The 26,016-nt window shown below is 42.1% G+C and overlaps 1 protein-coding gene across 3 annotated transcripts in view; it reads right to left on the reverse strand.

Moving 5' to 3' along the window:
• Positions 1–813: 813 nt before the first annotated feature.
• The window catches only part of fsip1 (fibrous sheath interacting protein 1), a 52,264-nt gene continuing 27,061 nt past the window's right edge, over positions 814–26,016 (reverse strand). For 2 of the 3 annotated variants that reach the window (XM_078175026.1, XM_033643421.2), the window contains exons 9-10: positions 17,412–17,564; positions 814–1,234 (exon numbers count right to left, since the gene is read on the reverse strand). In XM_078175026.1, coding sequence (XP_078031152.1) covers positions 1,115–1,234; positions 17,412–17,564 — 273 coding nt within the window. In that variant the 3' untranslated portion in view covers positions 814–1,114. The remainder of the gene's footprint in view (positions 1,235–17,411; positions 17,565–26,016) is intronic. The other variant, XM_033643422.2, reaches the window with a different exon arrangement.

Here is a 26,016-nt window from a genome sequence, read left to right on the forward strand (position 1 = left end):
GCGCGGCTCCAACTAGAAAACAATGCTTTGATGCATTGGATGTGCTGAATGTGCCTATTAAGGCAGTACAGGAGGAGGTGCACATTAATAGTCCTCCAGGACTATAACATGCTCATGTTTAACCCAAACAATGTGTCATGTGACTGCAGTTGGTTTGGATCGAAGATGGAGCACGTTCTCATCACCATTCTTCGTTTGTAGTCGGACTGAGACCACCTCTTCAAGAACGTCTCCGTGCGCAACCGAGTGCAATTGCTGTGTTCACACCTGCCCAAATGAACCACACTTAGGGGGCAGGCGAACCTGAGTTCGATTGAACCGAACCAAACAGGGCAGATGTGAAAGCACCCTTTGTGTTCGTGGTGCAGAAGTACAATCTGTAGTTTGAGCAACAGCCCAAGAACCGGCGACAATCCTAAACATTTGGGCCCAGGCAAAAAAGTTTGCCACATTCTATCCACACATACTGCCCACCTTGTTATGATACAAAGCTGGTTGAAAATCAGCACAGTATCTCTTTAAAGTAAATACAATATAGTGTTCAGAATCCACCCAGCAGCCCCGCTGCTATCAGCTCAGTGTTTATGTGTGCAATAGAACATTCTGCGGCCACCGTACCCGGTTATTAGATTTAATGACAGCAATTTTCTGTTCTCATTTATGATACTCGGGTTAATACAAAGGGTGGCCCTGCTGCTCTGTTTCCTCATGCAGGGCTATAAACACAAATAAAAACAATGGGACACAATCCGGCTGCATATTGAAAACACAGACACCAATTAGGTTAAAAAATTCCCTTCCTCAGGTGCCAAATAACCAAAAGTTAGAACTTTATTTTTTCAATACTGATACATGGTGGACGATGCACATATAAAAGACAGTTTAGTTACATCTACATAAATCGAAAAGCTTTACAGTGTCCTAAATAATCACGAGGAGTTTGTGAGTTTAAAATGTCTATTGTGAAAGTGACAAATTCTGGTCATAAAGTATGTTTAGGTTCCAGTTAGTTTCTCTTACAGCCCCCTATGAACCTGATAGATACATCCCGGCAATGATGCATCCTAATAGACTCTCTGATAACAGGGCTTCAGATGGGTCAGGGTCATCTCAGTCATTTTGAGGGTCTTGTGGCGCTGTCAATCATCTCAAGATCCTGGGTGCCACTCTCTGTGAGCTTGCATTCCTCCAACAGACGAAGTAACTGCTCCTCAGTGAGATCTGGTGACTCGTTCTGCAGGACGACACAAACATAATGCATGTATGACTTTAAAAGTTGTATGATTTTTAGGCGATGGGGTTACATAAAAACATAGTCAATGATAATGTGCATACAGTCGACCTCTGGCAGCATCGAGGTTACATGTCCCAATTATTACAGAGGCGATGACAGAATATTTTTCATCCTAACTGCTTTTGTCCTCCTAACACCCTCCCTAAACGTGTTCCTATTACAAAGATCCATTACTGGGCTTAAACCTGTACTCATGACTAATCCAGACAATTTGTTGTATTAATGCATGACCTGTGATAACAGTGGCAGTTCATAATAATATAACTGTGCTCCTCCCCCTGTGCCTAGTTGGAAGCCGTCCGGGACAAACACTTCCAGTTGGATATAAGTGTTGTTTTTCTACTGATAAGTCAGACTCCTCACATGCAGCCTTCTGGGAGTGCATGTGAGTTCAAGGAGAAACGCCAGCCTTTTAAAAGTAGGTTACGAGGGAAAGGGTTCAGAATTTGAATAAACGTCTGTATCTATTCACAGGATTGATGCGTCACCTGGCAGCTGTTATTTCTGATTCCAAATTGGCTGTGTAAACTTTTAATTCCTCTATCATAATAATAAAGCGTGACATGATTAATTTACCTACGCATGACGGATCACAGACAGTTGCCATTTCTTGATGTGAGAATGCTGTACTTTGTTTAGACAGCTGCAACCCGACAGTCAATTTCTTCCAGTAATATCAAGTCATTACCGTTTCATGACACCAGCATTATGCCAGAGAGGTGTCCAGGAGAGCCAGACCTTAAATATCTGAGTGGAATAGTAATCACTGTCACTGTTGTCCAAGCATGTGCACTCCTGTTTCTTGCTGTCATCCCACGCTGAACAGAATGTCCCTGGCTTTAACGAAGGGATGACCTGGTCTAGTTATTCTGTCCCCGATCCTGATGCGATGGCATTGTTTAAGCGTTTTGGCTATTTGGGGGCAGCGGAACCAGCTGTTGAAATCGAAATATCATTGAAATATCATTACTTCATCAAGCTAAAATACTATAAGCAAACACGTTTAGCTCTCTTTTGGTCTCCATCAACTCCTGAGGGAAGTATCTGGCCTTTTAGCTGCTCCAACCTTGTGTGTCAACTGTTTGTCTCTGGGCAGTGATGGGTCGCCACATGGAAACTGTTCAGATTAGACACTGGAATTTTTAGGTTTTTGAGTAGAACCAAATGTAGGATTGTGTTTTATAACATGAAGAATATGTTAGACCTGCAATAAAACAGACTGTGCAAGCTCAGGCACTTTCTAAACCCACTATATGCAGACATATGTGATGGGGTGTTATGTGATGGGATGCAAAGATGCTTAACATGCAGCAAGATGAAAAAAATCTGATTTTATGAGACATTTGAAAAGTACATACATTCACTCCCTTTATTAGTTACACCTGTTCAACTGCTCAATAATGCAAATAGCTAATCAGCCAATCACGTGGCAGCAATTCAATGCATTTAGGCATGCAGACATGGTCAAGACTGAGCATCAGAATGAGGTAGAAAGGTGATTTCAGTAACTTTAAACACGGCATGGTTGTTGGTGCCTGATCTACTGGGATTTTCACCACAACCATCTCTAGGGTTTACAGAGGATGGTCTGAAGAAGAGAAAATATCCAGTGAGTTTTGAAGCCAGAGGTCAGAGGAGAATGGCCAGACTGGTTCAAGATGATAGAAAGGCAACAGTAGCTCAATAACCACTGGTTACAACCAAGGTCTGCAGAAGACCATCTCTGAACCAACAACACGCTGAACCTTTAAGCAGATGGGCCACAGCAGCAGAAGACCACACCAGGTGCCACTCCTGTCAGCTAACAACAGGAAACTGAGGCTACAATTCACACAGGCTCACCAAAACTGGACAATAGAAGAAGCCATCTTCTGATGGCTACTTCCAGCAGGATAACGCACCATGTCACAAAGCTCAAATCATCTCAAACTGGTTTCTTGAACATGACAGTGAGTTCACTGTACTCCAATGGCCTCCACAGTCACCAGATCTCAATCCAATAGAGCACCTTTGGGATTGGTGGAAGGGGAGATTCACATCATGGATGTGCAGCCGACAAATCTGCAGGAACTGTGTGATGCTATCATGTCAATATGGACCAAAATCTCTGAGGAATGTTTCCAGCACCTTGTTGAATCTATGCCACCAAGAATTAAAGGGATACTGCACCCAAAAATGAAAATTCAGCCATTATCTACTCACCAATATGCCGACGGAGGCCCTGGTGAAGTTTTAGAGTCCTCACATCCCTTGCGGAGATCGGCGGGGGGAGCAGCTAGCACACCTTATGGCTGATGGCGCCCCAGACTAACATCCAAGAACACAAAATTGAAACCACAAAATATCTCCAACATGCTCATCCGTAGTGATCCAGGTGTGCTGCAGCCCCGACATAAAAGGTTGTTTTATGTGACTACAGGCTACAGTGAGGCTAAAAACAAATGACGTTTTTCGAAACAACTTTTTATGTCGCGGCTGCAGCACACTTGGATCACTACAGATGAGCATGTTGGAGATATTATGTGGTTTCAATTTTGTGTTCTTGGATGTTAGTCTGGGGCGCCGTCAGCCATTAGGTGCGCTAGCCGTTCCCCCTGCCGATCTCCGCAAGGGATGTGAGGACTCTAAATCTTCACCAGAGCCTCCGTTGGCATATGGGTGAGTAGATAATGGCTGAATTTTCATTTTTGGGTGCACTATCCCTTTAAGGCAGGTCTGAAGGCAAAATGGGGTCCAACCTGGTACTAGCAAGGTGTACCTATTAAAGTACAATATTTATTGACCGTTTGTTCACATGAATGTGAGAGATGGTCAAACTTTTAAAAATGTAAAAACTGTAGTTTTATTATTCAAATTTATTTAACTCCATGCTAATAAGTACACTTCAAGTAGTGTCTTCAGACACTGAAAGAAAAATTGACAGTTTTATATTGCCTCGTTTTTCTCTTTAGATGTTGGGGACACAAACCTTGCAGCGCTCATGGAATGACACTGGGTACAGAGTTTTTGTCAGGGACTTTTTGCTGAAAACAGCTGCCTGCTGCGGCTGTGCTAAGTTAGCATAGCACAAAGACACTGGCTTGCTTTGCAACAAGACACAACGTGCTAATCAGGTTTACCGGTTTCCAGACTCAATGCTAAACTAAGTTAAGTGGCTGATGGCTTTAGCTTCATACTGTAGCGGTGCAAGACAGCGAACATGCATATTTCCCAACATGTCAAATGACAAATTTATATATACAAGTATTCATTATTGCAGTTTTGAGATCCACAGACAGAAATTCAAATGCAACTTTAATAATAACCTTTATATTTGGGTGTTGGAAAAAATACAGCTGGCACCACAGTGTGACGCATCTGTCCTGAGACACAGCAAATTTTGTGCTCATGTAGCTGTTTTCCCCCTTTTACCCACATCCCGCTGAGTCACTCAGGACAAAATCACATTCCTGTGTCTCATCTATCCCCACTAGCTGAATCTAATACTCTTCATCGATCATTTGTATTCCTCCTCTTACCAGCCCAGCCTTTGAAACTCTCCAGCATCTCACCAGGACCCCGCTGCTGATGGACATCTTTCAGAAAAATCTAGTCCATGTTCAAAGTCCTTCAGAATGTAATGACACCCTTCAGGTCATGGCAGGTTGGGCCATGTTACACATTTATGACCCCTTCAATTACACATTACACAGACGCTGCAAATCCTCTCCGTCCAACGGACAGGAGACCACAGGCACCACTGACACATTCCAGCCTCTGTGCCCCCTGCAGCACTGCATGTTTCTCTTTTGACATGCATGTAGCAAGACATGCCGCTGGACTTGACCTTCACCTCTAAATGAAAAAGCAGAATAACAGAGTCCTATGTCCAAATTGTGCATGCACAAAACCATATATACTTGTACCAAGTTGATGTCTCAGCATTTTGGATACACTTTGCTTCCCTTCTGTGTTTATCCTACATCTTAATAGGTGTAAATGACATCACACTCCAAGAATAAATGATTTGCTTGGAACTGTAACATTTGCACAAACATAAGTGAGCCATAACAGCAACTTGAGACATGTGGCACAAAAAAAAAAGTCACGTCAATTACAGGCATGTCAGCGTTTGAGTGTCGTGAATGGGGCAATAAAAAAGTGCCCCACTGGCTGGAGTACTAATGGCCAGAAATGCCTTTAACCAGTACCAGCCGGACATATGCGGAATACAAGTTAGACTTTCCGACAGAGAGGAGGGAAAAAGAGATGGGGAAAAGTGTATTTTTTACTGCCGTGACAAAATGCTGTGACTCTTTGAAAGCGGTTGACCTCAGGTGCCCTTAATACCAGGGAGGCCAAGAGTGTCTGTGGGTGACTGATATGTGTTTTCCTGTCTGTCTAGTCTCTAAAAAGCCAGTTAAAGAAAACTATTACAGCCAGCTCAGCTCTTTACAGTCCCAGTTTTAGCTTCACGGCAGACGCCATATTCATTTCAGTTACCAGCAGAGTAAAGAGCTGCGAACACAGAAAAGCTGTCCAAAGAAAACACAATATGTTTGATTGAGGTGGTTCCAGAGAATAACCCGCTTCCACTGATTTATCACCGAGACAGGAACAACAATGTCGAGCCTGGTTGGAAGTTGTCAACACAGCATTATCATCAGACTGATTCCACGAGGAAACGGATGAATAGAGCAGCAGGAGCTAAAAGTTTCATCAGAACTAAACAAGCTTCTGTTTTCAAGCTGCCATGAGTGGCTTTTGTGAGAGCAAACACACTGCGAGAGAAGATCTAAATACATACATAAAGATAAGTATTTTTTCTTGGCGACCGTTGCCGAGTCAAAGGAAGTGCGCAGCTGTGTGAGCTGATACACTCGAGGCTGGTTTTGGAGTTATTCCCAAAACATACATCCTCTGGCATAAACATGTGAAATCCAAGCTGGACAATCTATGGACTCGGGCCCTCCACATTTTGGCCTCTCGTCAACATGCAAACAGATTTAGGTCAGTGAAATGGAGACTTTTGAAAACGCCTTCTACAGTGCAGATTTTTTAAAACTCCAATTACTTTGTATCTGTGAGGATGTGCAAAACGGAGCGCTTGAGAAACGATGACGTCATCTCAATTTGCACATGCCACTTGCTACTTTGTGTAATGAGCATGCGACAGAAACCTTAACATTAATGGCAGACTACCAGTATGTTTATGTTTTGTTAGCACTGCTTGATCTAATGAAGCTCAGCCTAAGTTCTATCAGGAAGACTTTCTTTATGCTATATCCATTCACAATTCTCTCCCATGCTATCCCATTCAGACCACTTCCACCCATCAGCTGACTATGGGTGTTCCCTCTCCGCATGCCCATCAAACTTTGCCATGATCTCCTTCAGTCATTCATGTTCCTGCTGCCAAACTTTAAATCTGTTCTCCTCTCTGCTCCTGTCAGCTGTCATTTTAGGCAGGATCGTTGCGCCCTCCTCCACCCCATTCACATCCAGTCACCTTAACCAGAGCCCCGGACAAGCTCAACAAAAGCCCATGCCTGTTCATATCCATATCCTCAGCTCCCTCTTCATCTCATCACCACCATTACTACCACCAGCATCTAGACTTCATAGGGGAGGATCCTTTATCTACTACGTCTTTACCGGGCTCCTGGAATAGATGACATCACAATGATTTGCCGGTTTTGTAATTTGAGAGAGAAGGAGAGGAACTGAGTGCTTTACCATAAATAAGGACTGGTGTGACAGTGGAAATGAGAGGTGCTGTCCTGATCCTGCTGTGGATCACTGAATCTGTATAGGGGTGGCTGCAGTACTGCGCTGCCTGTGTTCGGGAGGAGTGACCATACAGCCATCTTGATGAGGTCAGAATGTGTGGACAGTTAAATCACTCCACAGCCAGGAGCTATGTATTACCAGTCAGACAATTATAAAGCTAACAATGAAAGAAGATGCATAAAAGAACTAAATCACAGTGCACTAGTTAAAGGTGGAGTCTGGGATTCTCGTCCAATACACTTTCTTTACACTTTCTCACAGTCAGCTAACTGTCTCTGTGTATGAGCTGAAAAAAATCTGATGTTCATACACAGCCCTGGCTCTGTAAAGGGTACTGAAACAAAGTGACTCGGACCAAGCTTCACAACACTGTTGTAGCCATAGCAACAGGGAGTGTTCATGCTTGTAAACAGGACACGGGAAAGGTCGTGGGAAAAGAGAAAAGGCAGCTGGAGCGTCAGGAACTGTTAATCTGACAGTTCATGATGAGACGTTGAAATCCACATTGCATTTTAAGAAGGAAAGATGGAAGAGAAAAGGTCAAGGAGGAGAAGGTAAAAGGAACCAAAAATTAAGAAGAAGGGTTACGATTGGGCCAGGGGTAAGACCAACATCACTGAGGTGGATGTGGTGGTTGCCATGTTTCTGCTAAACAGATGGGTAACATCAGTTTTACTATGGGATCACATTTCACTGGAACTGTACCTTGTTTAATTCCATGTGATCAATGACTGATTGATTGCTTGATTGTTTCCTCTCATGAACCTATTGGTTCCAACCTCTCTCCCTGCTTGCCACAGCCTTCCCATCATCCACAGCAAGTACTCCACCTTGTACTGACTTGTTTACTCCCATGAATATTCAATATCATAGCAACTAAACGCAACCAAAGCATCTCAGCTGAGATCTGGATTAAAGAATTCCAGAAGTATTCAATTGGATAGCACTCCTCCCCCACTGCCTGCTCTGAGTTGTGCACATTTCGATTGATCTGAGTCAGAACAACGCATCAGTGAGGAAATGGCTTTGGCCTGGCTGCTCATGAACCCATCACTTTATTAGATAATTATCTAGTATTTCATGAATACACGATTCCACAAATGATAAGAACAGCGTTTGCCCCAGGCACATCGGCTCTCGACTGACACATCACTGAAGTCAGTAAGTCCTGGAAAAAACAAAGCTAGAGGCAGATAAATCCTCAAGCACGATATGTCTGGTGGTTATTGTCCGAATGCCAACATCACAGCTCCAGACATCTCATACTGCTCCCTGTGCTCTTTGCTTTCCCACCTGCCATCCAGACCGGGCGGGCTCACTGTATCTGTCTCAGTCTGGCCTGTCGCCATACAAAACTATGTGCAGAGAACGTAAGGAAAAACCTCTGTCACTGCCCCTTTTAGCAGCTTTTAAAAGTGCATTCATTTTGACTTTGTGGACTGTCATTCATCACTTCACTCTTCTTCCTTGTGGGTCTAAATAGCACTCATGGTGGCGATGAGTTTAGTTTGTTGTCTGCCCTCCAGACAGGAGAGTCCAGTTCCTCTCACAAACAGACAATGGTAGGGTGGGTGGACCCTCAACCTTTGGTAAAAGATCAAAGTTCCTGGTCACTGTATCCCACCTGGTGATGAATCTGACAAAGGCACAACTGTTCAGCCCTCCAGTTATCTGCCCTGGGATGGACCACCGCCCCTGTACAGCTCACTGTTGGCTCCTGTACACACAGGACCGGCTTACCAAAAGCGTGGGCGGCTCAGCTTTCAAGGTCATTGACATCAGTCAAATACCTCAGCTTTATCGTCCAGAGACCCAGGGGCCAGTTCTCCACTAATGCTGAGAGGCTTTCTATTCATTACACTCCATATGTGCTCCCTTTCAGATGCTGAGACCAACTCAACGAGGCAAGCTGGCAATACTTTCTGCTGTAGAACACCCATGACATCACAGTGAATAAAGCAAGGTTGGAGGATTAAAGCAAGTATGTCAAATGTCAGTTAACGTGGATAATATAGATAATAATTTCCCCCTGAGACTTTCTGAGGCACCTCATTAATGTCAATCTATAGCAATGATTCCTGGAGTATCCTTATTTCACCCCATCATTTCACACATGGTACCTCGCTCATTGCATGAATGAAAATAATGTGCATGTGACTCACACTCATACTTGCCAACCTTATGGCCTTTAAAAAAAGGGAGGATTTTGAAACTTAAGTGTAGGGTCTGAGAGTCCTCCTCTAGAGAGAGTTTCAAAGACTTTGTTTTCTGCATGCTGTTGACTATTAAAGAATGAAAATGACAAAATAATAATAAGTAGACTGCATCAGCATTTTTTATGCCAAATAACCTACTTTTAATGTGGCTTGGATTTTTGGTTCATGAGCCTGGTACTCCAGCAGAGTACCAGGGGAAGGAGGGAAGCCAGGCTATAGGCTTCCTCAAAAACAAAAACAAACCTCAAAAACATTTCCAAACTCAGATCCATGTTAACTTATTCCGAGCTAGAAATGATCATCCATGCTTTTATTTCCTCACGTCTGGATTACTGTAATTCTCTTTTCACCTGTCTAAATAAAACTTCATTAGACCGCCTCCAGCTGGTCCAGAACGCTGCCGCCAGGCTTCTGTCCAGATCTCATAAGTTCACTCACATCACTCCAGTCCTGGCATCCCTGCACTGGCTCCCTGTTAATTTCAGGATCCAGCACAAGATTCTAACCATCACTTACAGAGCCCTCCATGGTCAAGCACCTGCATACTTGACGGATCTGGTGTCCTTTCACTGTCCTGTCAGGTCACTGCGGTCCGCTGAAGGCCACCTACTTACTGTCCCTCACACAAGATTAAAGACGAAAGGTGATAGAGCCTTTAAGGCTGTTGCACCGAAATGGAGGAATGCACTACCTCATGAACTGAGAGCGGCCTCTTCCGTGGACATTTTTAAAAAGCAGTTAAAAACACATCTGTTTAGGCTTGCGTTCCATTAATTGTCCATTGTATCATCTCTGAATTTCGCTGCACTTTACTTTTTATTTGTTTTTGTGTATTTTGCATTGTTTCTGTTATTGTATTTTATCTGAAGCACTTTGTGAGTCCTCTCTGTGAGAAGTGCTATATAAATAAATTTACTTACTTACTTACTTAGGCATGGCCCGCAACAGGGACCAACCCCTGGCTGTCCTCCAAGGTCCCCACACTCTTGGGTCCTGGATGTTTAAGCGAAGCGTAACGGGAGACTCAAACCCTAGCACAGAGACAAGGTGTCCACAAGCAGTTGTGCACGAGTACATCTCACATGTGGTTGGCGAGGAAGGAGAGAAGGGGAAGCTCCAGTGGGAAGGAAACAATATACGTTGAGAGTCATATACGGTGCAAGAAACATGTTCTGATGATGAAGAGGGAAAAAAAAGTGCGAAAATTTGTCATAAATTGAAATATGGGAGAATTGTGACCCTAGGAGGAAACTCGGGTCCTGTTCATATGACAACGATTTCAACCACAAATGGTAAACTTTAGCTTGGATGATCATTATACGACAGCAGCGTTCTGGGTGCCTGGAAACGCAATGTTTTGAAAACGAGTTCCAGAGCGCAATTTTTTTAGAAACAGCACCGTCTCTGTTGTCATGTAAATTTGCAAAATGCAGTTCCTCTGAAAAAGGAGACTTTTCGTTCATGCGCATTATGGTTCCAGTCACAAGGTGTGCGAAAGAATGTCGACCATCACAACAACAGTGGCAGACTCCGAGCTCTGTTTGTGCTGCTCACCCTATTGAATGTATCAACGCTTCTCCAGCAAAGTGTAGATTCACTGCAGCAACTCCACCTCACCATCTGTCCAGACAAACGTTGGTGCGGTTGCCATTTTGTTGTGCGTGTGTGCAGGCTAGTGTTGTTTCATTACAAAGTCACACTGCCAACTACTGGCCTGGTATGTATACTACAGTGTTTTTGGTCATTTTTGTGGATCCGTGTGCACAGCGATTGTTATCAAAAGGTTGTGGTCTGAACGCGGAACTTTTTTCAAAATGAAAATGAGAAACAATTCAGTTTTCAGTGGATCATTTTCATGTAAATATGGCCTCAGAGAGGGCAATGAAAACAGGCAGTAGTGCAGCTGGGTATAGAGTGTGGTTCACAAATACCATTGCACATACTACAAATACTATCTTTATAACAAAAAACATCTATGTCCACGAGTGGGAACACCTTCGTCTCCGCCACTTATTAGAAACAGTGACACAGGAAAAGGATAGACAATTGTGAAGAACCCTTTCTGTCAAACTGTGTCTATTTCAGGAGATCATAAAGTGGCAAACAAGAGCAGACAGTGTGACAAGCCAAAAGCTAACAGCCAACAGCCATGGATGGAATGAAGAGAAAAGGGTGAGAGAGAAAGAATCCCTTCTCTCCATGGCTCCTCTTTTCTGGCAAACCTGCCGACGTCCTGTGGAAAAAAAGAGTTGTGAAACTGCAGAGTTGGCACAAAAAGGCAGCTCAACAACCTCTGAACAGTGAACCTCAGAGAGTCAGGACAACTTTGACTTCTTTGCATTGAAAGGACTGTAGGAGTGTGTTCACATTTACAAGTTTCAAGCTGATACTTCTGTGTCATTCCAGCATGCTATGGTTACTGTTTGTGGTTTTCTTATAAGTTTTGTCATTGAACCATGCATAAAAGGTTCTCACATTGTTTCAACACAGTTTCAACAAATGAAAGCTATTCTAGTCCCTAAGCACTCGAGAATCCTGGCTAACATGAAGTAGATTGTATGATTAATGATTGCTCTGCTGGAACCTTCCGGCCTTACTGTAAATGTTGGGATTGTCCTTCCTTTTGCAGTTGATCCAGGAATGCAGCCAAATGAAGTTGCAGGAAAACTCGCACCGGATCAGCTGTTGAGTATCGCAGATTTAGCTTTAAAAGATTAAATCAACCCAGCTGAACTCTTGTTTCTAGAAATGTTTGTCTTACTGCAGTTCTACAGTACTCTATGTGTCATTACCACAGAACAATGACAATCATACCATTAATACCTTTCTTTATAGTGGAAAGGCCAAGACCTTTCTGCACTGACAAATATTATCAACAACGGGAGAAAAAAAAAAGGAAAATGGAAGGTAAGAGAAGAGATTCTTTGGCAAAGAGCTAGATTTCACTGGAATGGGGGGTTTGTTTGGATTGAACGAGAGGAGAAGCAGAGATGACCCACAAAATTATAGGTCTCAGATCTGAATCCAACACAACACAGCTTTTGTTTAAACAAATCACTCCAAAAGGTAAATCAGGTAGATCTCTAGACAAACACTTAAATTCTTAACAGCGCACACTGGAATCAATCAAAGTGAAGAAGAGGAGAGGAGAGAGGAGAGTAGTTTGTGGTCACTGCCACAATGTTGGAGACTAACCTTTTGATTTGCCACACTCTCAGTTGGTAAGCAGCCGGCCAGACTAAACAGAGAGTGGCATACTTCCAAATTGGAAGGAAAACATCTAATATCCAGTCCATCCTGGTGATTTTTTTGGAGTTATTGTACTTCAGTAAATCATTTCTATTCAAAACATGTTCCTAAAACAATTTCATAAACAGTCAACCTCTTATGTTAGCTTCCTTCTCTAGAATTCGGGATTCATTGTAACTCTTGTCATCACCGATTATAGGCGCACACGACTTCTTAAAAAGGTTTGACAGACAGAAACAAATGGAATTATCTCGGCAGTAGCATCACAGATTGTTTAAGTGTTGCTGTTTTTTTACTAGATTTTAAAACTCATTCCAAGTGAATGATATCACTTCATGGAAGGCACTATTAGGGATTAACTGTTCATGGACTGTAGCCATGAATGCTAAAAGGGGACACATGGGGTACTTAAGTTAAAATGGACACAGAGAAGTTTTATGTTTTAACGTATTATATGAAGTAAATGTTGATTGCACAATATAAGTAATGACAACATCGGTGTTTAGACTGGTTCCCTGTAATTCCTGCTTTCACTATGCAACTCTGTCTGCCGTCGCGTACAATCTCCCAGGAAAATGAAGGCTCGATTTACGCCACAAAGAAAGCGTGTAAACCATCACACAACCAAGACAGGAGGAGGATCATCAGTTAGTGAGTAAGTTCCTGCAGTACTATGCCCAGAAGCTAAAATGCTGAAGGGTGTCATGATCCTGGGTTTGTTTATATTTTGTTTGTGGTCCTTGTTTCATGTTATTCACTTGTGTTTAATCTGCTTCCTGTTTTATTTTGTAGATTCTCTCCTCATGTGTCGTGTCTGGTTTTACCTCCTGTCTTTGTGTGTTGTCCCGCCTGTTTTCTGTCACACCTGTCTCGTTAGTCCTTCCCAGTTCCCTGAGTCTTCCCTTCACACCTGTTCTGTATTAGTCTTGTCTGCTCCACCCTTGTTGTCAGCCAATCTCCATTTCCTTCCTTTTGCCCATGTCTTCGTTCTCCAGCTGTGTCTCGTTCTTGTGGTTAGTTTTTTGTGTATGTACCTGTGTGTTTCCCTTTGTCAGTTTGTCTGTGTTCCTCCTGAGTGCATTCTGTGGTCGTTCCAGCATTCATCCCTGCGTGATTCCTGTGCTCGTTCCTGTTCAATGTGTTTTCCTCGGTTGGTTTTCAGTCTGGTTTTTGTTCTGCTTTCGTTTTGGACTTTGAGTTGCTTGCCTGTACTGAATGTTTTCAATCAGCTAAATTCAAAATCAAACAGTCTGTTAGCCTGCATTTGGGTCCTCCTCTAAACTGACATGTGACAAAGGGTGGAGCAATCACAGTTAAGGCCTTTGCACACTGAGTCCATTTCTTTCGGATGTGTTTTTTTTAATCGGTCATCTGAAAAAGAACTGTTACGCACAGAAACCTTGCACACTGATTCCAATGCATTTTATTGTTGTATTCATTGTGAGAATTCACAATACGTGACAAAATGAAAGGGCACATTTCGTCCTTTGCCTTTCTCCACTGGAGGTACTTATGTGGCTGTCACCACTCCCTCCCTGTCTTGCATTTGGCACCGCAGCTACATAAAGGGTTGGAGGTGTCCTCCATTTCTGTCTGTGTGCGGTCCATATCCTCCTCCTCGTCATCATCATCCACCTGAATATTACGATCTGACTTGTTGAACGTGAGCTATCTGAGTTACGAAATTATTCTGTGACCCCCGTTCCTCTGTTGTGTTGCGGCTGTGTCCCACCACCACATGTTCCTCACTGATTCTCGGTCAAACGTCTCTAAAGGCTTCTGACAGATGTGAAAAACACAGAAACTCAAACTTGCTACAAACATTTTAATCACAGATGAAAGTTTCGGACTCAGCGTACAAACATGATTGACACAACGTGAGGTCATATTCATTTTTAGACGTGCGACAATTTCGGAAGAAAAAAACTGACTCAGGCCTCATTTACACCGCAAGCGATGCGTTCGTGTAGCGCTTGCGAACAGTTGCTCTTAGCTCATAAATAGAAGAGACGCTGATTTTTTGTGCGAGTCGCAAGTGAACAGTTGCTGTATTCAACAAAAAATCGATATCAACGGTGGCTGAGAGAGGTCACAACACACGCAAACTCATGTTTAGTAGTAATACAAAGCAGACGAAGACTATTTACCCATTTGTAGTGCTAAATATTAATTCTCCAAGCGTTGGAATAATCACTGGCGCACAAACTTGTCCAACCTGGGCTTTGGGTCCAAACTCACTTCTTCTTCTTTGGGGTTTATTGGAGATTTGCAAACATGATGCACTACTGCCACCAACTGTTCAGGTGTGGTTTGTATTTTGACGGGACAGCAGTGGCCGTTGCGTGACATGTCTGTTTGGTTTTGGTGTGAATACACGTGTGCTGCCGCTACGCTTGTGGACCGCATCGCGAACGCATCACTTGTGGTGTAAATGAGGCCTCAGTGTGTGAAGGCCTTGTCTGTGAAAACCTGAAAATGAAAAGCCATACGGTCATGTTTGCAACAGTGGTGCCAACAATAGTACCACTAGAAAACACTAAGTGGGGTGGAGGTGTGTTTAAAAGTTGTCTGCTTCAGTGCTTCCACTTTAAAGTATGAATAGTAGTAGTTAAATGAATACTGTTTTTTGGGGTTTTGGGAAACGCAATTCAATTCACTACTGCAGAGAGTTAAATGAAAAGTGAATCTTCTCATCTAACTCTCGAAATAACAAAAATAAGTACATCTTCCAAAATGACTAATACTTTTATAGTTTTGGTACCATTTGGAGGAATACTTGCTTTATATTAAACGATCAGGGGCGGAGCCAGACAGTTGTAAACATTTGAGACTCTGGCCAAATCTAGGGAATTCCAGGGTCATTTTCTACTGGGGAGATTTTTTCCCATTTACAGCAGTTATATACATAATTTTTCATCCATTTAAGATAACAGACAGCCTAAAAGTCTGTAAATCATTTAGGAAAAACATGATAGCTGCCAAGGAAAAGAAAGCATCCTGTAGAGCCTATGTCCTATTTTGTAGCTAAGTGTTCGCCATCTGTCTTCATCATTCTGAAACCATAACACAGCAAACATTGAGGATTTTCACTCCTGACACCTAAAAAAGGCAAAATTATGTGATGATACTATTTTGGAATTACAGAAAATAGGTAAGGGTTTTTGGTGAATTTGGTGTTAATAGCATTACTAATCTTGAAACCTATTTGTTATATTATGCTAGGGTAGAGTTCACAGAATGAATGTTTAGCTACATGTGAATCTATGCAACAAAAGGATCCCCTACAATGCCAAGTGAATGTGAACAAATGGGCATATATTATAATCTGAATGACCCAGAGTTGAAGGTATTTTAAAAACCTAAGAGATTTGGAACTTGTGAGGAAACATCTGGGCTGGAGCTGCAGAAAGATGTTAAAAAGATGTTCCTAAATTGCTCTGACTTTGACTTCATAGCTCAATTAAAATAACTCTCAAACTGATCTCAGTTATCACGCTCTTTTAATACACCAGAGTAATATGCAAAAAGCCTTCGCAGTTGGTAAACACTTCAGGTGCAAAGAGACTGTGAGAAGACATCTGAGTTACGGATGTCGCACAAATCAACTTTATGAGTATACTGGAGCTGTGTGAAACTGTTCGAGAATGCCCTCCCAGACAAATTCCATACAAATAAATCTTTCCCAACCACAAAACAAGCCCGGTGGCACAGAGAATATACACAGAGAGTGTGCTGTTTACATTGCAGTCACTGGCTGGCTTCAATGATTTAGTCACAGTATATAAAACGCAGTGAGACACAGATATATACAAAGAGTGGCTAGCTGTACGATGAGTTAAGAGACTGGTGGTTTTGATGTTTTGTGATGATAAAGAGAGAACAGTTTCCTCAAACGGAGGTTGGCTTCATTAGCAAAAAATTCCATTTGTGTGTCCTTAATTAGGCCAGGAATAGGTTGAGGTTGCATGGCATGGTGCCTTGTTTGATGTAAGGGTGTGGCTGCCACTTAATGTTTTTATTACCTCACTTTTTGTGAGCATCTTTTATGTTTAAATTAGGCATATATGCATCATGTTGTGGTTCATCAGTGTGAGAACTGCAGTTAGGGATAACACATTTAAATTTGTATTCCATCGACAGCAGCGCTGCAAGGAGGCAAACGGAGAGTTTGTTGCGCAAGAGCGGGAGAAGTTACCCCATACGAACAATGACATAGTCAGAACACTGAATCTATCTCAAATGTTTTCCTTTTCTTTGCACACAAAATCTGAAGTCATAAATGTCAGAGAAAGCAGAAATCAGAGCTATCCTCCTTTTGTTCTCCAGACATTCTTGTGTTGTGCCTTTAGCTACAGGGTTTGGGGGAAACACTTCTGAGGCTGTAATTCTGCAGAGGCTCCTAAAACCAGACAGAGCTCAATGGTTTCTAGGGAACGCTGCAGAGGGTGGACATCGAATCTCAGAGAAGAATGCTAGAGAGCAATGAAATACTGCAGAGGACAAAAGGCTATCAGTGGAGTAAATGACCGTCCTCGCCCTTAGGTCAAACCTGTGTGCAAAGCAAAGCAGAGAAAGATATTTTATCTCATACATTTTGCACAAAACTGTAAAGAGAGTGTGGTAATGATAGAAAGGGAGAGAAGAAAAGGAGCAAAAAATATGGGCCTGCAGAGACTCGGATATTGCATGTGATTTCATTGTCCCCCTGTGAGAATGACTGAGAAGGAGCTGCTCACTTGTAATAATTTGTCACACACGTGTCTACGAATAGAAGCACCGAGGAGTGTTATAAAGCGCAACACAGACAGTGCGTGGATGGACGCACTCGTGTGAATACGAGCATGTGTTTTGTGTGTGAACGAACATAGCTGCTTTGAACTCACAGTCATCTCCTGGCCCCGGCCCAGTATCTCCAGCTGCTGTTGGATCTCTTGGAGCCGTCTCTCCTGCCCTCTCCTCTCCTTTATATCCTGCAGGACCTTCTCTCCTGGCTGCGGGTCCCCATCGCACTTCCAGCCAATCTCCGAGCCACGGCCCTGATACACAACAGACACGACCGGTTCTCACAGGGAGACAAACAACTCATCTCACATGTGGACATGCTTGGGTCTCTCTCCAAGAGCTGTAGGCCTACTCGCAGCTTATGGCTGTCACTAGGAAACATTTAAACGAGGATCAAAATCATGTAACAGTTCATCATGATCAATCCGAGTGAACCTTTTCCATCCCTCAAAGACTCATGAGTTACAGTATGCTTATCTTTGTTAAAATGTCATCAGTGGTGGTGTGTTCTATAGATGTAGAGATGAACACCAATCTTTCTCTTGGAGCACTTTGTAAGACCTGAGAATACCTCAGCCACAGCTACAGTCCACATGGGGTGCAAAATAAATCACACATTAATGGCATCCACGTGCACTGGGTTGACACAATGAGCTGGATCCAAGGCAAACTTTGAAATTGGGTCAGGAGGAAATGGGAGAGTCATGCCTGGAGGACCATCGACAGACAGCTGATAAGTCAAAGGCTTGTCTTGCTGACCATTTCATTTGGGCTCCATCACAGAGAGCAATCTAGAGTCACCAGAATCAAGTGATTGTCTAAAGCAAATTATTAAACAGGTCATAAATCTGTCACGTACTGAAACACTACGCTACGACGAGGTGTAGCTTCTGCAGACGAAGCATGATGAACAGTAGGTGCTGAAAAGTGGGCGTAATTGTGGAAATCTCAAAGGATAGGTCAAACTGTTCATATCCTTCCCCACTCCACCCGCAATTTATTTCTTTATAATAACAATGGAAAAACATGACAAATTTAACAATGATGTCGAGACTGACCAGTGAATGACCTGTGGTACGGTCTTACAGTGTTTCGACCTCTAAAAATAAACAACCACTCTATAAAAGCAGCAGCTAGGTCAAAAAAAATTGTTGGGTCTGGGAGGATGTTGCCAACCGCAGGGCTGTTTTGGAGTGTCAGTCCAGCGCCATGTGGTTGAAATCTCCATCTCTCTCGGTTAGTTTGGATGCCAGGCAGGCGTATGTATGATCTAATAATGTTGAAATTGATGGATATTTCATAAAATGTCGACATCTCAATGGGGACTTGCACACAGCAAAATGGTAGGTTAGCGGAGACAGCAGGATCCAGCAGGATCCAGCAGAAATTGTGAACTTAAACTCTAAATAAAAACTCTAAATCTGTTTTGACACATTTATGATAGGATGTAATCTTAGTTAAACCCAGGGCAGGAGGGGAGTTCAGTTAGTGGAGCCAGTATGTTGAGAAGAAGAATGAAAGCTTCTGCCTTTGCTAACAAGCAAAACAGACATGTCTATTCTAGTAATATCATGTTCTGCATTTATTTCAGCTTAACTTTAACTTTTAAAATCTTGGCAAAAACAAAGATTTCTCCCAAGTGTGTGTGGTCTCACCTAGCAGTGCCCTCTGTCTCTCAATAGGGAAATAATGACAGCTTCTATCTGAAGCCTCTTTTAAGTGGTCCTGACTAAAGCCCTTCACTTAAGACTCCCTCATCCAGACTACAAAAGCCAGGACCAGGACAGGATCAGACTCCTGTCATGCACCCGAGTGAGAAACACAACGTTCCAACCAGGAAAAATAAAAATTAAAGTCTAGCTTTACCACCATCCTCACACCACTAAATGCACGTTTCTAAAAAAGCCCAAATCGTTGGGAGAAACAGTTTATTTAATTTGGAAACGACAGCTGCCCTACTTTTCAAGATCTATAGATGGCAGACGTTAAAATTGTCTGCGGGGCTTAGCGATGATAAAGCTATCTCTGACCAAAGTTTGAATAAATCTGGCACGCACGTCACATAGCTTCTGACTAAACCATCTCTCTGGGGCTAAATTAACACCCTATGAATTCTGGTGAGTCAAAGGGGAAAGTCCAAAGTCTCTTTGTGTAAACTTCATGATTTGACCCTAATTACAGCGAAGATAGATGGTTCACAAATTACACGTCATCTTTCCTGGCTTTCACATCCTCATTACTTTAAGTTAGCCTACTTGTGTCTTGTATTAGCTTAGTTACAACAAAAGAAAATAAAGCATCCTTCCATATGATAATTAGTCAGATTCAACAAACTAAATCAACAAGATTATACTTTTTGTTTCAATGAACTAGAGTAAAAGTCAAACAAGCATCTCTGTGAGGCTGCACAGCTGTGCTTTAAGCTAACATCAACATGCTAACATGCTAATATGGTCACGATGACAATGCTAACATTCTGATGCTCATAATGTTTATCATAGACCTTATCACTGTGATGTCTCTTCTGGGCAGACAACTGGCCATTGACTTGAAGTATGGAGATACTTGAAATCGACAAACTTGTTCATTTCTGTTGTCATTTTCAGTTGTAACTGTAACATTTAAAGACTTACAGTTAAACATGGTGGCCCAGTCTATCTGATGTTTCTGCAGGGCTTGTTTCATGCACTGTGTTGCTTTGCTAGCGTCTTTGATAAACTAGATAGCCTATAACAGCATAAAAGCTAAGCAATGTACTACTGTGCACAAGGGTCACAGAAAAATATTTTGGCCACCTAAAAAATCTACATCAGATTCAGAGTATGCTATAAAAAAAATTGAATATTTGCTCCACTTTACTCTACACGCTAATTGACCTATGGCTAAGCCCCACCCTCAAATGTGATGAGCCAATCACAGTGCGTATAGCCATTCCCATACACTCGGACATTCTCTGCCTGGACGTCCATTGAAATGCATTACAGAAAGTCAGTTTTGTTTGGTTTTATGAGCTTTTTTTGAGATTTGAAGTGTAAAAATGGTCAAATGGTGTGCATGGGGTACATGCAACTCCGACACAAGGTATCCTGAGAGGCTGGGCGACGGGGTGTATTTTTTACCCTTTCCTAAGCCACATCTCAACCGAGAAAAGTGTCTCCTTTGGATAAAGTTGTGCGGTAGACCACAACATCAACTCAACCGCGTGAATAAGATTAACAATGATGTCTACATCTGTTCTAAGGTAAGTCAACATTGTGTTTGAGGCAACATATTGTCACTTTGCTGGAAAGAAATATAAAGTTATCTTTAACATCTCTAGCTAACGTTAGCTAAAGTTAGCCTAACGTTAGCTCCTAGCTACATTGTTCATCATGTCACCTTGTTTGCTGTTAGTTCATTAGCCTATTTCGTTCTAGTTTTGTACTTTGGTGATTATACATCATTGTTAGCTGTTGTCCAAAGGGCTCTAGTTAAGCTAACGTTAACTTCTGGAGCTTAGCTTCATTAATTTATCTGTAATCGCAGAGATAACAAAGGTTGACAAACGTTATGCTGAATGATTCAGTGTAAATACTGTAGCACCAAACTAACGGAGAGACACTCTTGGTAAAGATGGTAAAAAGGCCGTTATCCTTTTCTCATATTCTGAGCCAAAAACCTTAACTTCAGTGGCGCTTAAACTTGTTGTCTTTGATGGCGACAGCAACGAGATGCAGTTTATCACGCTTACACTATGACCTGTAAATTTTGGCTTCTAATTTAAGCTTTTCATCGACCTTGTCAACAATAAAATGATGAATATATCCCTCCAATGCGTAGCTTAGGCCCTTTTGGTTACTTCTCAATGACATCTGATCGTTATGTCCCCAAAAATCATCAATTGCCTCCTGCAAAATGCCGTGTACTGTGACACCTGCCATAGCGCCGATCACTGAATGTTGATTTGTCCGAGTGAGTGGAGGGGGGCGTAGCCATAGGTCCAACAACTCGTCTGTTCTGTGAAGTCAAATTACTGCTTATTACTGCTTTTGTCAATGGAGTCTGGTGACTTTGAAATAACGGCTTCAGTTCCCCATTGAAAGCGGTTAAAATATTCTAAATATAGCATAGAGTTGAAGTGATATTCATCTCTTTAGGTGGGCCTTTTTAGGTGGCTAAAACAACCCAACAGAGGCAGCATTTGCGCAACATTTTACATACGTATATGTGGGGATCTCTACCCGGAAGTTATTATTAACAAATATTGTGATTATTATTGTCTATATTCTAATTAAGTGTGCTAGCATGCTAGCATTTGCTAATTACAGCTGAGACTGAAGGGTATGTCATCAGTTTTGCAGGTATTTGGTCATTTTGGTCATTTGGTCACTGAGTGATGGCCAGTCGTCTTTGTCTCGACTGGTGCCAGAAAAAGAGACAGCATTACACCACTGCTAGCATCCCTGCACTGATTTTAAGGTTCTCCAAGGTACAAAGCGTTGTTCTCCAAGGTATTTGTTTTTAAGGTCATACATGGGCTGGCACCGCAGTACATTGCTGAACTTCTCTGCCCCTACTACAACTCCCGCCCCCTTCAATCTGCAGAACAATGTCTTTTAACTTCTCGCGATCAAGGCTGGTGGGTGAGGGAGATCGTGCCTTTGCAGTAGCTGCTCCAAAGCTCTGGAATAGCCTTCCACTCTCAATCAAATGCTCCCCATCCACTGACACTTTTAAGACAAATCTTAAGATGTACATGTTTTAATGGCCTTTGGTTGTTCGTAGTGGTATATTGGTTATATTTGTGTACATGTTATATTGCTCTATATTTCTGTGTCATTGTTTTAATGAGTACAGCACTTTGGTCAACTGCAGTTGTTTTTAAATGTGTGATATAAATAAACTTGATTTGATATGATTAACCATAGTTTATTTTGACTTGATGATGGCGCCAGATTAAAAGTTACAGTATCACAAAAATCTCTACAAATGAGCCACATGTCCCCACATGAATGTCTGTACCAAATTGCATGGCAATCCATCCAGTAACTCTCACTCAAAACCACAAATGTCAACCTCATGATGACACTTGAAAAAAGTCAGACGATCACAAAAGTCTGCAGGCTTTACTGTCGAGAAGCCATGAATATCTTTACTAATAATCCATCCAGTAGATGTGGGGATGTTTAACAGGATAAGTGACCTTTGATCTGTTGGTGACGCTCCTAAAAAAGTCAGGAGATCACCAAGTCTCCAAAAAATATTTATTGTCAGGGCACCATGAATGTCGCAAATTATCATGGCAGTCCATCACATAGTTGTTAAGATATTTCAGTTTGGACCAAAGAGGTGGACCGACCAGCCGACTGACATTTACAGCCACGCCTTGACTTGAAAAATCACAAGAAAGTAAACCTTATTATGTCAGTATCATGCAAGGTTCATTTGGGCATATTAGTTCTAATGCTTGAAATGAAATGGCAAACAGATTTGATATTGTTGGCAACCGTATAACACATCATGTGAGTGTATACTTGCTTTGACAACTGACAAGTGAAAGCTGCATGAGATCATAAGTGTTAACCTGACACAGGGTTCACTTTCTGTTTCATAGACGTCTCAGTAGCCTATAACTTATTATTTGCACTACTTTGTCCATAATGTTTCTAAATATATAATTGATTAAGCAGTAATAATAAATGAGTGTAACAGATCCATTTCCAAGGCGCCGGCCAGAATAAAGAGTAGATTAGTCTTTGATCTTGTGACAGTCAAATCTTAGTAATGATTCACTTCTTGGAGAGGACTGAGGGATTAATGTTTCTTGACCTTAATAGACTCCAGTGATTGTGCTAATACATTACAGTATTTGTGCTTCCTCTCCCGGAATGTGTGATAGCTTTAACCTAATATGAGGTTAGACTGAGGGACTTCAAAACAAAGGGACAAGCTTATCCAAACATCAGCAAAATGCTGGTAATTGGCTCTCCTTGGAGTAGCCACTTGACATGCCGTTGAAGATCTCCAATAATCACATCACCTATCTGGGTCACAAGACTGCTGGGAGGCCACAGAAATCCAGACTTTGTTTTCTTTCAGTATAAAAAACATGTCAAACATTATTATCTTTTAGGAGAAAAGTATGTCAGCCTATTGATTAAATAACAAATGGATGCCCAGGAATTTGATGTTGCGTTGGTGTCATGTGCTGATATGAAATGCAGGATTGTAAATATTACCCTGACTGCCAAGCACGCCTTGAATGAATGCAGAATGTTAATTAAAACAGGAAAAGGTCATTCGTGCATGATACGACAGCGGCTGAGGAGCTGTCCTCGGTTCACCTTATGGTTCAGATTTTGCGTTCCCACAATATGAAAAAAAGAATACTTGCCAGATGCTGGGAGCAAACCCATTGTAAGTAGATTATTTGTATCAGATAACTTTAATCAAGCATACATTTCACTTTCATTAAGACGTTATTGATATCCTGCGATCAATTTTATGATTGCAAATAGAGGCAACACATTCCATTACGCGGTTGTCATGGTGTGAAAACAGCTGCAGCGCTTGATGGACGAGTCGATGTGGTCCAAAGTGACGAAATAACAAAAAATTGTGGGGATTATCTTATGTTTATAATTCAAAACAAATCTTGGATGCATAACACTCAGCAAAACCGAGCTGAGCTGCACTTCAATGTTCCCATTAAAGGAATATAATTATATCACATCAATCATACTTGCTGTGTTAGACAGTGGAGGGAGCCCTTGAGATTGGTAGCCTGGAGCTTCTTCTCTGCTCCAATGTGGGCTACATCTGTGCTGTGATTTGCCAAATACAACATTTGGATGCTCTCATGCAGACGTATTGTCAGATACATCAGGAAAACAGGACAAGAAAACAAGACAATGATTAGATCACCATTATGTATAAGTGTCCTGCTGTTATATGTGCATTCTAGACATGGCAGTGGGGTGTGCCAGACTACTGTTTGCTTCTGGTTCTTTCTTGCATTAGGCCTGACACCAGACCATGAACCGCTGTGAGAGCTTGATGACCTTGTTCACACACTCAAGACAAGCTCATCGGGGATAGCATGCTCAAAGGAAGCTAATCCAAGGAAGTGTCAACAGTAAAATCATAAATGCTACTGCATGCTCCAAACAAACTAATCCAAACCACATGTCGCCCTTTCAACCAAGTCCTTCATACCATTTTCAAAATCAAAAATAGATGGACAAGCTGTCTCAGGGAGGAAAATAGAGACTTCTGGGCATTTTCCTTTTTTTTTTTTTTTTTTTCCAAACATGATGCAAAGCGTTACGCAATTTCAAATAAAAGAACACTCAATGGTTTTTTCCCTGAAAAACACTTAGGTGATGTGGATGATGTCCAGTATTTCAAACAGCAGTTTGTTTTAGCACGCAGTAGCCACAAAATGGCTCATTGGCCTTGACTCTGGGGGCCTTTTTTATATTGAAAATGTCTGGTGGTCACATTAAGTCACTTAATCATTGAAAAACAGGCAACACAAATAATTAAAGCAGCATGTTTTTGTGATACACAGTGGGGCAAGTTCACAAAAGGACTGTATGGTTTTTGCGGTTGCTAAACCTGCACAAATAGGAAAAATCAAACTGTGTGATTCTCCCGCAAAGGCTGAAATGCACCCTTAACTGTGCTGCTATGCACATAGTGTCTCGGTGCTCCTGTGCTATTTGCAAGCATTTAAATGAGGTAATGTGCACTCATTTGGTGCAAATTGCCCCCTTTTTAAGCAAATGTATTGCAAAAACAGCCCAATTTGCAAAGATCACAACATGCAATCACAACAATCAAGGCAAATTTAGCTGATCCCTGTGAATTCTGCACAACCTTGCAATTTTTGTCCAATCACTGCAACTTTACCACATATTTGGCTATTTAAATGGGTAAAATCTCATTTCAATATTTATCATTACATGACGCTACCCAATGGTTATTATTGGTCAAGCTGTTTCAATGTCAGTGTGAGACTGTGGAAGCATTTAACAGCTCAGTTTTGGTTGTTGGATGCTGCTGCTGCTGCTGCTGTGTTAGCTCAAGCTAACTGGACAGAGAGAGCAGGAGGAGAGCAGCTCATGGAGACATCCTTCAGCACTCCTTCAAACTGCAGCAACAACCCATATAAAAAACAGCTAAAAACAAAGCAACATGCGTCATGCGTGTTTAGAAAAGCTGTTATTAAGGGGCCGAACACATGCCACATTTTTTGCACCCTCAAAGTCATTGTTTTCGATGAAGACACACAACAGGCACTCTCAAATGAAAGCACAATGTCATCATGGCGCACACGCGGTCCCAAGTGCCTATTTTACAGGGCGTGACGGCTGCATCCTGAGGTTAACAGAGTTCAAATTTTGAAACGCAGCAGCGCACACCACATGTCATGTGACAAGGAACAACCATACACAGCCGACAGATATCTTTGCCTTCTTACGTTAATATCAGTCTGTGGTGAATATGGAAAAGTTGGTCATTTTGGTGCAGGGCTACCAGCGCTTTACATCTGTCCCATGAACGATAGGCCTACACACTTACAAACAGCACCTGGGAGAAGGTCAGCTCTGCACTCAGGATTTCAGGTAAATAGGCTATGATGTGGCGCTTGTTAAGGTTGCTTAACAACCTCAGACTCAACCTGCCACAGCGCTCTTGAAAGCTGGCACAAAAAAGGTATAAAAC

Source organism: Epinephelus lanceolatus, chromosome 15 (assembly GCF_041903045.1).
Source record: "Epinephelus lanceolatus isolate andai-2023 chromosome 15, ASM4190304v1, whole genome shotgun sequence".
Taxonomy (NCBI): domain Eukaryota; kingdom Metazoa; phylum Chordata; class Actinopteri; order Perciformes; family Serranidae; genus Epinephelus; species Epinephelus lanceolatus.